General features: G+C 47.2%; 1 protein-coding gene across 2 annotated transcripts in view; it reads right to left on the minus strand.

Moving 5' to 3' along the window:
• Window positions 1-19096, minus strand: part of Traf3ip1 (TRAF3 interacting protein 1) — a 50113-nt gene that overhangs the window by 14496 nt on the left and 16521 nt on the right. Inside the window, exons 7-13 of one of the 2 annotated variants that reach the window (XM_057757863.1) lie at window positions 14913-14988; window positions 5843-5905; window positions 3727-3747; window positions 2274-2358; window positions 1540-1623; window positions 720-843; window positions 474-510 (exon numbers count right to left, since the gene is read on the minus strand). In XM_057757863.1, the coding sequence (XP_057613846.1) occupies window positions 474-510; window positions 720-843; window positions 1540-1623; window positions 2274-2358; window positions 3727-3747; window positions 5843-5905; window positions 14913-14988 (490 nt within the window). The remainder of the gene's footprint in view (window positions 1-473; window positions 511-719; window positions 844-1539; window positions 1624-2273; window positions 2359-3726; window positions 3748-5842; window positions 5906-14912; window positions 14989-19096) is intronic. The other variant, XM_057757873.1, reaches the window with a different exon arrangement.

The raw sequence follows: 19096 nt of genomic DNA on the forward strand, positions 1-19096 counted from the left end.
GGCAGAGGCAGAGGATGGTCAAAAGTGGTCCCCACGGTCAGTTTTAGGCCAGCCAGAGCCACACAATGGGACCCTGCCTCAAACAACAACAGCGAAAAAACAAACAACAAACTTCTACTTCTTAACGCATTTAGCTGTGTTCATTTAACCTTAAAGCTATGGGAATATTTTATATGAATAGAAAATGAAACTGAGTTGGGTGTGGTAGCACATGCTTATAATTCCAGCACTTAGGAGGCTGAGGCAGGAGGATGGAGAGTTCCAGGCAGCCTGGGCTACATAGCAAACTCAATTCTCAGGAAAATTTATGTGTGTTATGTGTGTATACAGGCATTAATTTCTTGGGCAGAAAAAACATGATTGCATTGTGACCAGAGCCCATACTACAGGTCCGCATGGTGGCAGCAACAATGCCCACCCTAGAACACAGCTAGGCACAGGATGGCCACTTACATCTCTGTGAGAGCACTCACCGTGCTTCTCCTCATCCTCCAGGTCCCCTGCCTGCACCTGAGCAGAAAAGGAGAAAGATCAGGTGTGCTGAGCTTCAAAGTCATTAAACAAACAAACAAACAAACAAATGTAAACCAGAAAAAAACCTAAAGAAATAAGACAGCTTACTAAAAAATTAGGGGAAAAAACTGTATCTACATAAACTGAAAGCTGAAGTTCTAATTTCTAACTATATTTACTGAAAACAGGACCCTCTGATGACTAACCATTTCAATTTCTGACATTTCTGCAAGCTGAGGGGCGGCCTCCACCACAAACTGCTCATCATCCTCGTTGTCAGAATTCTGTGAGTCGATGATCACATTGGAGACAGTCTTACCACTTCCTGACCTAAGCAGGACAAGAGTCACTGACATTAGAAGCGGCCCTTCAGCCACCAGCTGTCATCAGCCCCAGGCGTCTGGAAACATTCAGGAAACAGTGGGGACAGGGAGAACGCCACCTTTCACCACCCAAAGCCTCCAGCTGCCACTCCACCCCTCGGCCCCAGCCTTCTATCCCAGCCTTGCTGGTCCTTATGCTCCACAAAGCTCTTGGGACCTCCTTGTTCCCTGACATTGGCTCTAAGATAAACACAGGATGGCACATGTGACCCTTCAGGCCACACTGACCCAGGACTTCTCTTCACAGGGCAGCTTCTCTAGGCCCAGCCACTATATCCATTACCCTTCTGGCATATTCAGCTCTGGGGACCCCTTTTGTTTCTAACTTTAGTGCAATTAAGCCTTCAACTCTTCTCTCTTTTTATGCTTTGGAAGTCTTCTATCTAGAGGTCAGACAAACACGGCCCAAAAAGAGCCCGTGAACACACACACTTCTCTCTTTTGCCAGTCTGGAATGCATGCTGCTCTGTGGCTTAAGGCAATGACCTAAATCCACCTTTCCTCTAAAGCAAGTTTTCCCAGCGCTACCTCCTACAACCCCACCCAGTCTCTCAGCACAAGCCCAAGACCCCTGCATCCCAGGACCCACACACTAGAGAACACGGGTCAAGTTCTCTAAAACCTCGCAGCCCAGCAGCCTCACCTGTCTCCTACCAGGGTCTCAGTGCTCTCTTGTCGTTTGACCCTGGGAGGTGCTGGTCGTGCACTCCCAGGCCGAGGTATTCTTCTAAGTAAGTATTGGAAGGAAAAAATAAGACATGAAACACACAATCATCTCACAGTGGACAAAATAAAAACCTAGGTTAACATTAGTACTCATTCCAACGCCACTGTTAGCATGACAGTCAGACACACTCTGCAGACGGGCTGCCATCCGTCAGAGCATGACAGACATTCGCCATTACTAGAGACTTCCCCAAACTGCTACAATGTTCCAAACATGGTCATGTAATCCAAGTACAAGAAAACTGGACAAGTAGTTTTCGCTTACTGTGTACAGATAACTATGACATCACACAAGTGCTGGATGCAGCAGAAGCTACAGTGTAGCACAAGTGTTGGATGCAGAAGCTACGGTGTAGCACAAGTGCTGGATGCAGAAGCTACGGTGTAGCACAAGTGCTGGATGCAGAAGCTACGGTGTAGCACAAGTGCTGGATGCAGCAGAAGCTACGGTGTAGCACAAGTGTTGAGTGCAGCAGAAGCTACGGTGGAGCACAAGTGCTGAGTGCAGCAGAAGCTACGGTGGAGCACAAGTGTTGAGTGCAGCAGAAGCTACGGTGGAGCACAAGTGCTGAGTGCAGCAGAAGCTATGGCAGGAAGCACCACAGCTCGTCACAGGAGTGGTCACAATTCCAAGCACTGGGGAAGGCACACCTGAGATTGGAGGAAAGTTCACTGGGGACTTCTGCATTCTCTGACACCTCAGGCTTATCTTGGCCAGCAGGTCCAGCTTCTCCTTCTGAACAGGTGACAATCCAATCAGCAATTCAAAAAGAATTCAACAGTAACAAAAAAAATTTACTCAAATATAAATACCAACTAATTCAAATATAAAAGGCATCAATCAAATGACTGAAAATTTCAATGAACTCTTTATCCATCACTGGTGAAGACAAACAGAAGGGGTCTGACATCTAAATGCAGACATCCGGGGCATGCACACACACAAGCTCTGTTAATGCAAACTGGCCAACTAATCAAAGAGTAAAACTCAAGGGATGGATGGATCCAGCCAACAACTTAACACCAGGAAAGAATCAGCACAGCTAGACAGACAGTCAATCGCTCAGCCAATCACAGTCCGCTCACACGCTGGACTCCTCATTCTAACATCTAATTAACCACAGAGTAGTGACAGACATCAAAGTCACACACATTGGGGGGCCCTAGAAGTGTGTGAGGTTCAGTTGTAAAAGACACAGTCACCAAGTGCCTTGCATTTTATTGCCCTGGTCTGCATTTCTAAATTATCTATAGTAGGTGCTATATTCTTTTCATAGTCAGTAAATGGGTTTGTTTTTGTTTACGAGACAAAGTCTTGCCATGTAATCCCAAAGAGGCTAGTTCTCTCTATATAGACTAGGGTGGCCTTAAACTCAGAGAGCTCTACCTGCCTCTGCATCCTGAGTGTTGAGATTAAAAGCATGCAGGACCACTTGGCTAAAACACAGATTTTTCATTTTATAAAAAGTTACAAGCCCAAACTACTAGGACAATGGAATTTATTCTAGTATTCAAAGTAAAAGAAATTTATACTTTAGAAAAAAGTAAAGGTAAATTCGAATTTGAACATTAGAAATAAACTTTATACTCTGAAAAGAACCCTGAAATGTGGCCTTTTCAAGATTAAAATACATGAACATACAGAGGTAGGTGAATTTCTGTGAATTTGAGGCCAGCCTGGTCTTCAGAGCAAGTTCCAAGCCAGCCAAGGATACACAGAGAAACCTTGTCTCGAAAAACCAAACAAACAAACAAACAAAAAACAAACATGTATAACCCAATCTAAGACTGAAACTTAAAACACAGCAAATTAACGTAAATTCAAATTCATATGGTATATTTCCTTAGTATTTCACTGATATATATATATTTTATTTTTCGAGACAGGGTTTCTCCGTAGCTTTTGGTTCCTGTCCTGGAACTAGCTCTTGCAGACCAGGCTGGCCTCGAACTCACAGAGATCCGCCTGTCTCTGCCTCCCGAGTGCTGGGATTAAAGGTGTGCGCTACCACCGCCCGGCTCACTGGTATATTTTATAAGCACAGAAATAAGAGCCCATGTTGACATCTGCACACAATACCAAATGCATCAGAACCGCTCTCACCTGCGTCACTGGGAGAGTCACCTAGAAGAGAAGAGCGTCAGAAAATCAGCCTTCGTGTATGGGAAGCACAGCACAGTGAATCATTGAACAGTCAGAGACAATACACCTCCAATAACTGGGAACCTGCTAGGGACAGGGTCCTCTGGGCGCTTCTCTAGCATTTTTTCACCACCAGTCTGCTGTGGTCAGAAGAACCACAACACTGCACATTAAACAAGACTGTGGCTGGGCAGTGGTGGTGCATGCCTTTACTCCTACCACTCAGGAGGCAGAGGCAGGTGGATCTCTGAGTTCAGTGCCAGCCTGGTCTACAGAATGAGTTCCAGGATAGCCAAGACTACACAGAGAAACCCTGTCTTAAAAAAACAGATGGGAAAGAAAGAATGGAACTGTGAAGAAACTATGCCACAGAGCTAAGTGACACAAATCCTGAAGTCACAAAGCCATGAGAAACAAGCTGCTGTGACAGCTCGGGGCCAGCAGGACCAGCAGCCCAGCCCACCCTAATGAACTAACTCGACCAGCTTCCTGCAGCCTAGACTGCACCTTCACCCAGGGTCCTTTCTCTTCAAGTGTTGCGCTCTGGGCACAAACATGCCCATTATGTCTAATGTCCCCATAGGGTTAACTCAAACCAAAGTTTTGAGGGCTGGAGATACGGAGGGTGGCAGAGCTTGCCAAACAACTATACATCCCTGGGTTCCAATCCCAGCACCACCAGATAACAGAACTGAAGGCACAAAATCCTTGTGTCACACCCAGGAACACCTTTACACAAGGTCCACACGGTGAGGGCTGGGGCACCTTGACTGGGGGAAGAAATACACATTCACATGTGCCCTTTTCCACACAAGAGCAGTCCTGTCCTCAAAGGCACAAGGTGAGGACCAACATGTGGGCACGGGGTGATGGCCCCTGGAATCTGATCTGAACATGAGCGCTACAGCAGAGTTCCTGGACAAAGTAATCTTAGGGAGATAAGAGGTCTTGGGGCCACAGAAAGGGAAGATAACCTATGATCTTTTCTCTGTGGCCTCAGGAGACCCCAGTGTCACAGCACAGAGTGGGAAGTGGTCAGGGATTAGACAGTAGGGACTCCAGACAGAAGGACAGTATAAAACAGCAGTGGGGACCCAGAACAACAAGCGACAGGCATGTGGGACTCCCAGAAGCAGGCACATGGACCCTCAGGTCCTCAGGTGCCCACAGACCCAGTGCCTCCTGCAGGCTGCGCTGTGCTCTGCTCACCTCTGCCCCGCTCTCCAAGCCTAAATCAACACAGGGCCTTTGAAATCACCATAAATATCACTGTCTCCCACTGCTCTACACCAAAGCCTAACCTTCCTAACAAGGCCACCTGAAGTCGGGAAGAACCTGGCTGCACCCTCTCCTTCCTAGGCCTACATCTTGCTTTGCATACTTCTGCTACACCAGGCCAGCCAACTCAGCACTTCCTGTCAGGAAGGCTGGTAGGGTCTCCTGTTTCCCAGGTCACCCCAGGCTCTCCCCTCCCTCTCCTTCCATCACCTCCTGTGCAGTTGTTTCCCCCCATGTTCGCAGCCTCACCTCAGTTCCTGTACCAATGCCAGGACAGGTGGCCCCTGTGGCCCTACTCTCTCTCCCATGCATTTCCTGCCTTGGTCCTGACATATATTTGCTCTCAGACAAATATTCTGCATTTAACCTAGCTGACAACCCTTGTCCCCACCATGGCAGCCCCAGCACAAGCCCAGCCTGCTGGAGGCCCCCAGGCTTCGGGAACAAACCGAGGGCTATTCCCCTGCAGTCCTCCAAAAGGTGCATCTGGAGACTGCAGGAACCACAGAAGAAGACCAGGCAGCAGCCACAGTTTTGGGTCTAAAGTCCTCTGAACAGGAGTGGCCTGCAGAGCTCTGACCAGTGGCCCTGGAACCTGTTTTAGAGATCACTCATGACACCGTTGGAAAGTCCTGCTTGTGCTACCAAGCAATGACCTTATTTTATGAGGAAGACAGATGCGCCTCCCTTGTCACATCAGCCCGGGCCGTACCCTGAGAGGACACCAGCGCCTGGCAGCTGGCTTCCTCTATGCCACTTAGTTTCCTCCCACCAAGAGCTGTGAAGGGGTCGTTCTTACCTTTCTGCTTTACTGCTGGCTCTGGCTCAGCGCTCTCCCGCCACAGACTAGCTGAGTTATCATCTGAAATACTAGTTCAGTTAGTATTGGCTTCTGAGATCCTGACATAAAGAGTTCAAAGCTGGGCAGGAGACTGCGCCCTGCAGGGCCAGAGACTACCGGCCTGCCCAGGACCTGCACATCTGTGTTCTCACACCTGCCACAGGCCAAGGATGACAAGGGTGGCTTCTGAGAACAGGCGGCTCTGGGATGTGAGCGTGGCCTGGACCTCAAGTCAGCTGGGATCAGGGAACGCCCCCCCAAGCAGACTGGCCCTACCTCCCCACCCTCGAACCACTTATACCGGCTCCCACCAGCCAGGCCTGAGAGCCACGCTTCGCACAGCCAGCACATCAAGAAAGAAAGAGCAAATGTGTTGTGGTACACATCCCTCGACACACTAAAGAGTCCCAGATCACTAATGTTCAAGTCTTAAAAATGGAAAAAGTTCATAGTGTGGGGTAAATACTTCCCATATTAAAAACAAAAGGGTGAGAGAGGGGCTCAGAGAGCAGACTGTGCATGGCAGCGGGCGCAACTTTAAACTGACCCATCAACTCAAGGGCCCCTGAAAACAGTCTGCTTCCTAAAACCCAACTGTGTAACTTCTTAAAACCATTCAATCTGGCCAGCCTGGTCTACATGAGCTAGTTCCAGGATAGGCTCCAAAGCTATAGAAAAACCCTGTCTTGAAAAACAAACAAAAAATACTACCCTAATAGTCTGAATGAAGTGACCAAGAACTACACACGTTTCATAGAGCACAGCCAAAGAGTGAGCATGAGATTCTAAGACCTAAGAGCAAGCAAGCTCGGCGGCTGTGGACTGCCAACTGCACCAGCCCCACTCAGGCCAAGCTGCCTCACTGCCCTGGTAAGTGCCAGCATTTCTGGTCTACCAAACCCAGCATCACAGGGAAAGGGCAAATACACGGCTGTCTGTCTGTCTATGGGAAGCCCACAGCACCGGGGCTCTGTTCTGTCTGTCTGCCTGCCTTTATTAGTTTATTGATTTTGGGGGTGGTGGTGGGATCCAAGCCCGGCCTTGCCTGGTATGTTCCAGGCCAGCATCCTACCTCTCAGCTCAGACACTTTAGAAACTTAGCCTTCTCAAGCTCCACTGGTTTGGTTTTGCTCGGTTTTGTTTGTTTGCTTTTACTGTTTTTGGAGTGAGGTTATTTTGCTTTGCTTTTAAGACACAAGTTTGCTTGATGTAGCCCACATTGCCCCTGAACTCAACGTGCAGCCAAGGTTGCCTTGAACCCCAGATCCTCCTGCCTCCCCCACCAAGTAATGGGATTACAAACAGTCACCACTATGCTCAGCTTCCACTAGCACTCTTTAGATTTTTAAATTGTATTTATTATTTGGGTGAGAGATAGAGATGTAACCCACGGGTGTGGACAAGCACGTGGCAGTCAGAGACCTTCTGGAGTCAGTTCTCTCCACTGGTCCTGAGGACTCAGCTCCAGTCAGGCTTACAGCCGCACTCTCCTGGTGTTCTTAACAGTCTTTACTACTCCAATGCTGTATTAGTGGTTCTGCACAGGTGTTAGCTAGCATGCTGGGCTGCTGTTAAATCTGATTGCATAACCACATTTTTAAACAATGGAAAATAATTTTTAAAAAATTAGAACACAGCTTGGATTTTAAATGATAATCAGAAAATAAATCTGGCCGGGTGGTGGTGGCGCACGCCTTTAATCCCAGCACTCGGGAGGCAAAGGCAGGCGGATCTCTGTGAGTTCGAGGCCAGCCTGGTCTAGAAAAGCTAGTTCCAGGACAGGAACCAAAAGCTACAGAGAAACCCTGTCTCGAAAATCAAAAAACAAAAACAAGAAAATAAATCTGTCCAAAGTTGTTATGTCAGAGAATGTCTATTTTGTCGTGCTGGATTTGGGAGCTGCATCCTGAAGTGTTTACAAAAAATTATCATGATGTTTTTATTGTACATTGTAACCATTCCTAAAAATCCACAGCTAAGGTAAAGAAAGCATAAAGAGTTTAAACTTCACTAGGCACTGGGTGAGCAGCTGTACTTTGCTGTATTTTTGATAACAGCAATGAAACAAAATGAGTGAGGTAAAGTGAGCAAAATAAACGGTGGCTTAATGCGCCAGAAAAACCAGGAAATGTGCGACTAGAGAGACTAGCACACATGGTGCAAGCTCACACTATAGCAAGCATGCAGGAAGCAGGTACTCATGGATAGACTCCGGTGAGCTCAACACACCTGAAGAAGCGAAATGGGAACAAAACCCATCCACTCCCTTCTGGCAAGCCACAGCAGAACTGTCATGTTCATGGACCGGCCAACCAGCAGATGGCGGCTTTCTTTGAAAACACAGGCAAGCATGTTGGCACACCTGCCATTCCAGCTCCTGTAGGCAGAAGCAGAAGGATCTTGAGTCCCCAGCCAGCCTGGGCTAAGTTCCTCTCTGAAGAACTAGGAATAAAAGTCTGTCACAGGGAAAGGACCCTTCAGCTGACATTGGGACATTGGATCTGGAAATCATATTCACGCAAGGCACTGGAGAATCCACAGCTGCTGGTAAATTCTCAATTCCAAAACAACTGTGCTGTAAGACAATGCTAGTGACCGTGATGGCAACCAGGCAGGTGGCACAGAGCTAGTTCCTGGCTGTGTAACAGCAGGACTCAATGGCAGACAAGTTGGGGAAAGAGATGCCTGGGGCACCTCCACACCAGGGCTCTGCTGCTGACCACTGCTATCTAAATCCACAGTATCAACCCTACCACCCGCGGGCAGCACAGGAGTCGCACCCTGACCACCCCACTAGGGGGCAGTATGGGAGTAACACGCCACCCTAGCAGGGGGCATCAGGTTTCACTCTGAGCTACTGAACTCTCAACCGTACAGTTTGCACTTCTTAAGGACAGAACTTATGATTTCACACCTGTTCAATATAAGCCTAAGAATGGTTTCGGTTTATTTTAAATCAACGGTCCAGCAGAGCTGTCAGTCTTAAATAGATTACATCTCACTCCGAGAGCAGCTTTCTCCAGACCCAAAGCAATGAGGAACACCAAGGCTCAAGATCATGGCTCAGGGAACCACCTGACAGCTTGCTCCAGGCCAGGGGGGATAAGCAGAAGAAGTGGGGGTTATCCACTGGTCTCGGGTGAGGAGTCACAGCTCAACAAGCAAAGACGCCTTCCCAGCTCTCACCTTCACATTGACAGATGGGAAAAGCTCTTTACAAAATAAACATTATTACAAGATGGGGTTACAGTGTCAGTAAGAACACTGACTGCCCCAGTTCAGAGTCTTGCATCTGACCAATCAAGACTGGCAGCCTGGGGAAGCCACAGACGTCTTTCCCATTGCATCTTCTCACCAATAAGGGAACAAAATGGTCCAAACATCCCTCTTAAAGATGTGAGTTCCAGGAGTACCCCATGTACAGATAAGCCTGCCATCTACATTTTCAGAATTGTACTGTTTGCTGTGCAGCATGCAAGCCTGGGCCCGGATACCCAGAACCTACATAAAAAGCCAGGGAGGGTGGCACATTCCCATAATCCCAGCACCAGGGATGTGGAGACAGGCCAATACCAGGAGCCTCCTGGTCAACCAGTCTGAAAGAAATGAAGACCCTATTTTAAAAACAAGGAATAAAGGGGCTGGAGAGCTGGCTCAACAGTTAAGAGCACTGGCTGCTCTCCCAGAGGACCAGAGTTCAATTCCCAGCACCCACATGGCAGCTCACAGCTGTCTGTGACTCCAGTTCCAGGGGATCCGACACCCTCACACAGAGACACATGCAGGAAAAACACCAATGCACACAAAAATAAAAATAAATCAAAAAAAGAGGGAAAAAGCAGCAGGAGATACTCAAATGTAGACCTCTGCCCCCACAAGCACACATGTGCACATATATAGACAATACACACAAAAGAAAAACAAACTGTACAAAATCTGGTAGGTATGAGGCAGCTTAAACCCAGAAAAATGTTATCTTCTAAAATCAAAATTGGTATCATGTTTTTCGTTGAGTGTAATTCAAGGATTCTGTTTCTAAAGATTCTAGTTCTAAACAATGTGCTTTAGAGCTACAGGAAACTAGAGTGCCTGGCAGTGAGTGTGACCTTGTACACTCTGTTCCTCTCAGCTTTAACTATAATGACTGTCACAATGCCTGCAGACATGCTCTTTAAGGCCTCAAAGAATTTATACATTTAGAGTGTGGTGTGTGCATATGTGTATCTGTGTGGGCCACAGCACACATGTGGAGGTCAAAGGATGACCTGTGGGGGACAGTTCTCTCCTTCTACCATGTGGGTTTCAGGGATCAAACTCGGGTTGCCAGGAATGGCTGAAGGCATCTTTACCCGCTGAGCCAGCTCACTGACCCACCTGTTAAAGCCTTAATGGTAGAGAATTGTGAATGAAACAAAGTAGAGCCGGTGGGGATATAAAATGTATCTCTTTGGAGCCATCATAGAGTTCAATAATCCCACTGAACTTCAGCATCAAGATGGGCAAGGGAAGGGTGGTGTTGGCACTCAGGAGGTGGAGGCAGGTGGATCTCTGAGGCCAGCCTGGTCTATAAGAGGGAATTCCAGGAAAGCCAGGGCTACATAAAGCAATCCTGTCTTAAAAAACAAAACAAAAAGATGAGCAAAATGTCTTGACTTACACCTTACATGTTATGCACGTACATCATGCCTGTCATGTAATATTATATGCATGTAATATACAGAAAGGCATGTAGCTAAGTGTGACACACATCTGTAATCTCAGCATCTAAGATAGGAAGATCACTATGAGTTTGAGACCATCCTGGGCTATAGAATGAGATGCTGTCTCAAAAGAACGGAAATATTGGGGGGGGGGGGCTTATTTACTTCATGCCTGCTTAATAAAATTATCATGTAACTTAGCAAATTAAATCAAACTGGAAGGTAAGTCATATCTGATGCTCAGTACATAGGAGGAAACTATGATGAGAATTAAAGTGCTTAGAATAAAAATAATCCATGGCTACACTGACACGTAAATATTTTGTATCAAAATCATAAAGAATTTAGACTGAAGGACGGTCTCTCTTAACAGTGCTACCGAGTGGAACTGTTTTGTACAAAACCAGAGGAGTCAAACTAAAGGGTGCATTTCTCTTACCTATTTCTGAAGCTGTCGCTTTCTGATCTGGTTCGTCATTTATTCCCGACACTATGGAGTCTAAAATCTTAGCTGAAATATTATCCTCTTTCCTTCCTGACATAAAACAGTTAACAGCAGATTAAAATGCTGAGAGGCGTTTGTATTTGGGCTGCTTTAGTTGGAGTTTACAGGGCCTACTACCAAGGTCACCAATAGACTGTCGTGTCCAGTGTTCAACTCTCAGCTGGCCCAGGCACCCCTTAGGAGACTAAAGCCCCCCCAGTGTCCTTCCTTTGGCACTCAGGACACCCTGTCCAACCTTTCCTCTGCTCCGTCTTCCCATCTGAGTCTTGGCAGGCTAGAGAGCTCCTCCATGCACCTGGGCTCAGGACTATCTAAAGCTGCACTGTGGCCATCACTGCAGACTAAGAGCACTCGTCTGTGGTCTCCTGTTTCTATGACTCCCTCAACACGCTCTAACTGACTCACAGTCTGTGCACACACACATGCGCACCTCCGCTTGCTTCAGACATCGCAAACTTGATTGCTGCCATCTAACCCACCAACCAGCACCTGTGCCCCAAGTCTCCCAGGTGGGTCTTCCCTTTGAGTCCTTTCTTTTCTAACTAGTGGCATCCAATCCATCATCTATCTGTACTGCCAAATCCCTGACTCCTCCCTGCTCCCCACCATGGCTCTGGGGCTGTGCCGCCATTATTTCATCATGCACCACCATCTCTCAGTGCTACAAACTCTCAATGTTTTCTGGTCTCCACTCCCACCCTCCAGAGCCAAATCTCATCCTTACCCTGTATAAAATCCACCCAGGCCTTTTGCACACACCTGCAGCCCATAGAGTCAAGAGGACAGTTTCTCAGGGTCCTGCCAGCTGATGTGGGCTCTAGTCAACCACTGCCCCTCTCTCCACTCTAGTCTACTGCTGGGCTTCTGCCATGTGGGCACGCAAGCCTGCAGCAGTTCAGTCTCTCCTCGGGACCTGCTTGCTACAAGGCCTATTTCTCCCCAGGCAGCTCTGAGCTGATGCCCTGGCTCCTTGAGGCTCTTCTTGCCTGAGTCCCTTATTCCTGCTTCTCTTGGGTTCCTCTTCCTTCCCTTACCCAGGTTTGCATTCCAGCAGGCTCTTTACACTTTAGATTCTGCACAGGAGAGAAAGGAAGGTTCAGGTGGGCAACTTCAGTCCATGGCTGACGTAAAGCCTGGCAGAGCCCACAGTCCTTCCCCATCTACTGTAACCCGGGAAACACTCTGGAGATGAGGCCTGATATCATACAGGAGCAGGTGCTGGGTGGCCACCCTCTGTGGCCAGAAATCACTGAGAACAAAGGACCAGACACTGACTATTCCGCGCACAGACATGCCCTCCCAGCTTCACTACTGCTCGAGTGATCTTACCAAGCTGCTTCATGCTATGGTCCTTCTTAGCTTTATGGTAGGAAGCGTTATGTTCTTTTTCAGGGGAAAGGCTATGTTCACTGGCTCTAGAGGCCCTTCTTCCTGACATGAAATTGCACAATAGAAATAAGTGTTAAACTTACAAATGCTGCAGTTACCAAGCAAAGGAACTAAGATGAATTCAATAAGTTCTGAATATACAGATATATGGATATATGCAGATATATGTATGTATATATACACACACATATATATTTTGAACTGTTTCGGAATAAGTAAAAGTGTCACATTCTCCTATGTCTCTTAAGTGCTACAGTGATTCCAGAAGAGCCTAAGAGTCTATTCATTCCTGAATCCCTTGTTCTTTGTAGTACATGCAAGGCTCACCCTGTGAACCAAACACCCAAGCCCTGTGTCCTGGGCACCTTTGAGTCTGGACATTTGCTACAAAGATGACCCACTCAAGAAAGGCAGAATGTCTGGTGTGGTGCCAACCTTGCTGAGGGAAGGGCCTCCGGTGAGTGAGTCAGTGCCTGGCCAGTGAGGTTGGGCAGCTAAAAATCAACCAAGCTGCTGCCGGCTCAGTGACGCTCACAATCAGAATTCTTGCAAGTCCCTGATGGTAAATTCTCTCGAGGATCATAGAAGAGAGGAGACACAGAGTAGGGTGAGGAAAAGGAAAAGAGAGACAGTGTCACTAAGCGCTGACAAAGGAACAGGTATTGGAAGAGAGAGTGGGGAATGCACACCTGTATGCTCGCTCTTGGGAGGCTGAGGCAGCCTGCTGGGCTACAAAGTGTGTTTGAGGCTGGATACATAGTAAGACTCTGTCTCAAACAAAACCACCAAGAAAAAGCAGGATGAGGAGGAAAACAGAGCTCCCAAAAATAAAATTAAAACAATACAAGGTATCACCAATTGCCTCAAGTGAAAGACTCTCCAGCACACCACACACACAGCCAGGACTTCCCAAACTATGAAAACACAGCTAACATAAGTCATGATGAGTTAATCTACCTACTTCCTGGCTTACCTCAGGGTAAGCATAAGTGATAGAGTGATTTAAGTTCATTCATCTGGAAGAAATTTAACTGAAGAAAAAAACAAAATAAAACAACCCAGGCATGGTGATGCACACCTTTAATCCCAGGAGTTGGGAGGCAGAGGAATCTCTGAGTTCAAGGCCAGCCAGGGTTATATTGTGAGACTTCATCTCAAAACAATTTTTTTTAATTTGTAAAGATAAACAAATCAAAAACGGTACAATTTAAATAAAATATCTTTTAAAATACCACAGCAGAAGGCAGGTAGTAAGAGAAGGCATGTGTCCCAGAGACCAAGGAAGGGCAGTTCACCAGGATGCCATCCTAACAACCCAGAGCGTCAGCCACACCGTCAGTTACAATGAGGAATTTACTTAAAAGACTAAATAGTAAAAATGTCTGATAAAACCAATCTTCATGTCTTGAACCTCTAGACACATTTCCAAGAACTGCAAGTAGCTAAAATATTAAGTGCTCAGAAAGTAAGAAACCAAGCAAAGGGGAAAAGAACTAAGAAACCAGAAGAGAACATTTAAACACTGCAGACATCCTCACAAGGAGTGAGTGCCAACGACCACCACTGCATTCCAGAGGAGTCAGGCCACTGACGCAGGTGCGCCAGAGCCACCAACAAGTAACCACCGCGGGAAAACGCGTCCCCACATTTACTTGGAACATCTGGAAAGCTCTGAAGCACTGGGAAGGGATGAAGGAGATGTCTGTCCATGGAGCCCTGTGGCTAAGGCCTAACATCACCCTTGCCCTTATGCCGGTAACTGCCCCTGCGGGCTTCTGCCACAGACAGCACACATCGGAAAAGGCCTTTTAGCATAAAATGTCACCACAGCATGAGAACTAGGCAAGGCGTCACTGCTGAGTGAAAACCCCAACCACCATACTCCTGCCACAGGCTAGAAAGAAGGTAATTCTTCCAAAACTACTATTGCTCAGCCAAAGCCACTTTGTACTTCAGTGAAGTTCGTAAGCCTCCAACACTAGCGGCTGTACCAGGATCCCCAAGCTCTCCTGTCCTGTCTGCTAAGCAAATCCCAGTCCAGGCCTGTGAGGCCATTTCTCAACAAGAGTCCTTTAAGTGCAACAGCATCTGCCTGGGGGCTCTCTGTGTCTGATCTGCAACAGGGTTAAACTCTTTCCACCGGAGCAGAAGAGCCAATGAGACCAAGATGGCTGACAAGTAATTCTGAAAGGAAGTTCAACGCACCCATCAGATTTCAATAGGTTCTCCTGCCCTGGGCAGCACGAGCTTGCATGTATATATACACACCCCTCTGTGGATATGTGCAGAAGCCACAATCTCCAGTTTCAGCGTCTACACCCCCCCCTCCAGGTGTGGCAGTGCTGTGCTCTCCAAGGCTCCCTTCTACTACCCCCTGGCCAAACACAAAGGCCGGCCTCCATCCCAGCTACGTGCACAGGCAGCTTTACAGTACCTTCCAGTGAATTCTTGGATCGCCGTTTTGATGCTTTTGATGGCAAGGACCTGGATGCTCCCGCAGAAACCTCAGCCTTAAAGAAGAGAAGGAAAGGAATTACTTGGCGCACTGCACATCGATTCTATCAGAACTTATTTTTCACGCTCTACTGGAAGAGTGTAACGGGACACATCCTTTGGCCTGAAGGACCACACCAGCCCATGTGACTATAGCCTCGAACCTGAAGTGAGAAGTAGAGATCAAACCTCCTCGCCCTGCATGTAGATCTGTCTGTGCCACTGATTGGGAACACTGAGATGTGCCCATGAGGAGCCTATCTCTGCTGCTACACAGTCCCAGGCTGAAGGACAAGACACCTGTCTACTGCGCTGTGCAGCAGGTGATTTCCTCAGAGGCTCAACACCTCAGGGGGTAGCATCTGCACAGGCTAAGATGTCATAGGGTTAATCAGCAATATAGCTTTGCAGGACCCCCTTCTTAGATGCAGCCCATCACTGCCCAAGATGTCACACACGGTACATGACCACACTCAATTATGGTAATGGATTTGTACAGAACTCTGTAAGCAAAACCTTCTTGCATGGTTTAAAAACAAAAAACAACAATCAGATTAAAAGGGGGGGGGTGTTAAAACACAGTACAGCCCTCTCCCTCAGTCCCTCCCTCCCTCCTCCTCTCAAACCTTCACCCCTCCTCCTTCCTCATTCTCTCTACCTTCTCCTCCCCCAAACTCCCCACCCCCGCCTTGCCTGGCACAGTCTGCCACTCTCATCCCCAAATAGCCCCATTGCCTCCCCAGCCCTGCTACAGTTCCCTGCATCTCCTGGTTCTGAATACTTCAAGATGAATTATGGAAGTTGGTTTCAACTCTACAATGGTTCCTCAATACCTATGATGAAGCTGGGTGGTGGTGGCGCACACACTCAGGAGGCAGAGGCAGGTGGATCTCTGTGAGTTAGAGGCCAGCCTGGTCTACAAGAGCTAGTTCCAGGGCAGGCACCAAAGCTACAGAGAAACCCTGTCTCAAAAAAACAAAACAAAAAAAACCCCAAAAACCTATGATGAATCCAGCCTCCCCAAGTAGACCAAGATGGCCTACAAAGGGATGACGCCATGATTCTGCATCAGCCACAGAAGAAACATTGTAGGGTCTGAAATTCACCAGGCAAAGTTTAGATGGATCCCTCTACCTGGCTATCCCTAGAAGCCACCTCCACCATCTCCCCCAAATGAACTATACATACTAGCCTTGTCATGCAAAGATGTGCATAATCCTCGAAGGGCCCACAGAACACCATCCCACCTGCCCAGCAGGTGATAAGCCAGGCACACCGCAGGTGGCACAACAGGTATTAAACACACCCTCTCCACCCAAGCCCAGCAGACCAGAGAGGACAGAGCACTCCACAGCTTCATGCAAGTCTAAACAGACATCTCTTAAAACTGTTCCTCAGGGGCTAGGAAGATGACTCAGTGGGTCAGAGTGCTGGCTGCCAATGACTATTCAGCTCAGTTTGCCAACCTGATAGATCCACAACCACCTGGGAATTGGGCTTCTGGGCGTGTCTGTGGGGTCACCTTGGGTAGATTAATGAGATGGAAAGACACCCCCACCTCACTGTTGGTGGGACCAGTCAGTCACTGGCTGGAAGCTAATCAGATCCCTAAGCTCCTGTGGTTATGTCTTCCTTGTTATGACAGACTGTAAGTCAAATTAAACCCTTTCTCCCTGAAGTTGCTTTTGTCAGGGAATTTTCATCACAGCATCAGAAAAGTAACTAAAACATCACGCAAGCAGAAAGGTCTGAGTTTGGAACTCCAGAATCCACAGAAAAGGTGGATGCATGGCACATGTGTCTATAATCCCCCTCTTCCTACAGAGAGATGAAAGGTGAAGACAGGAGAACCTCAGGAAACATGGCAGGCATAAACCAGAAAAACAACAAAGATCCTGTCTCAAAAGAGGTGGAAGAGAGGACTGACACCAAGAGTGTCCTCCAGTCTCCACACACATCATGGCAGACAAATGGCTACACACACACACACACACGCATACGCATGCACACACACCATACACATTTTGCATACATGTATACATATACATGCATGCATGCACGCATGCTTCACACACATGCATGCATGCACGCATGCTTCACATACTCATGCACACACACATGTGCACACACACATACAATATTGGCTTTTATTGTCAACTTTCCACATACTAGAGAAACTAGAGAAAAGGAAGCCTCAGTTTAAGAATTGCTTCCAGCGCCCTACTTCCCTTAGTCCCTGGCTCATTGGGGCATCCAGGAGTTCCTGTGTAGGAGCCAAGAAGTTTCATCGGGACGGGTGAGTGTGTGCTATCCTGGGGCGGACTGTCCCGGTAGAGAGCACAAACACCCCTCCCCCAGCTCCTGCTGCAGGGCTTGCTCTCCTACACACCCGCCCCCACCCCCACCCCCAAACCTGCCTTGTCTGCAAGGTCCTTAGCTGTGGAACAGTTTCCTGCCATTTCACTAAGGCTACCAACCCAGAGCAGTGAGTCCCTGACCAGAGGGCAGGCCTCAAGGTCCCCGCCAGGGAAAGCGGGCCCCTGCTGCTGGGGCTGCAGTCTCTGCTGTGATCTGCTGGACCTGCTCTGCCTGCGCCCTACTTCCCTTAGTCCCTGGCTCATTGGGGCATCCAGGAGTTCCTGTGTAGGTGCCGAGAAGTTTCATCGGGACGGGTCATTGGAATACCACGCATCCATGTTTTGGTGTTGAGGAGTTCACCTGGAAGGGAACGGTTCCTGCCCCTACACTGAGGAGATACACCTAGAGAGTTAGTCACAGCAAGGACTGGTCCAAGACATCAGGCCTCTCCTGGCTCCATTTGAAGGAAAAGATGGGCAGGCGCCAATGCAAGAATTCCCCCAACAACTTGAAAGGCAACGTGACATCACCAGGATCCAGGAATCCCGAAATGAGAAGTCTAAACCCTAATACAGAAGAATTAGAAGAATTCGACTCAAAAGTGAATTTTATGAAAATAATAGAGGACCTTAAACAGGAGGTGAAAAACTGCCACAACCAATTAGAGATTACAAACAAAAAGGTAGAGGAAATGAATAAATATCTCAAAGATACCCAAGAAAACCAAGAGAAACAAGAAAAAGTAATCAAACAGGTAAGGGAAACGGTTCAAGACTTGAAGAACGAAGTGGAAGTAATAAAGAAAACACAAACCGAGGGAAGGATGGAGATGGAAAATTTGAATAAACGAACAGGAACTACAGAGACAAGTACCACCAACAGATTACAAGAGATAGAAGAAAGAATCTCAGACACTGAAGATACCATAGAGAAAATAAACACTCTCATCAAAGAAAACAGCATAACCAACAAATTCTCATCACAAAACATTCAGGAAATCTGGGACACAATAAAAAGACCAAACCTAAGAATAATAGGGATAGAAGAAGGAGAAGAAGTACAGCTCAATGGTCCAGAAAATATATTTAATAAAATTATAGAAGAAAACTTTCCCAACCTTAAGAAAGATATTCCTTTGAAGGTCCAAGAAGCATACAGAACACCAAATCGACTGGATCAAAAAAAAACATCTCCTCGTCATATAATAATCAAAACACAAAACATACAGAATAAAGAAAGAATATTAAGAGCTGCAAAGGAAAAAGGTCAAGTTACCTATAAAGGTAAACCTATCAGACTTACACCTGATTTCTCTATGGAAACCATGAAAGCCAGAAGGTCCTGGATAGATATACTGCAGAAACTACGAGACCATGGATGCAAGCCCAGACTACTATACCCAGCCAAGCTTTCGTTCACTATAAATGGAGAAAACAAAGTTTTCCAGGATAAAAACAAATTTAAACAATACGTAGCCACAAATCCAGCCCTTCAGAAAGTAATTGAAGGAAAATCACAAACCAAGGAGTCCAACAATGCCCACAATAACTCAGACATCTAAAGACCCTTCACCAGCACAACTTGAAGAAGGGAAACACACAAACTCTACTACCAAAGGAAAGAAAGAAAGAAAGGAAAAATGACCGGAGTTAACAACCACTGGTCATTAATATCACTTAATATCAATGGACTCAACTCACCTATAAAGAGGCACAGGCTAAGAGATTGGATACGAAAACAGGATCCAACATTCTGCTGCTTACAAGA

This window comes from Chionomys nivalis, chromosome 2 (genome assembly GCF_950005125.1).
Source record: "Chionomys nivalis chromosome 2, mChiNiv1.1, whole genome shotgun sequence".
Taxonomy (NCBI): Eukaryota; Metazoa; Chordata; class Mammalia; order Rodentia; family Cricetidae; genus Chionomys; species Chionomys nivalis.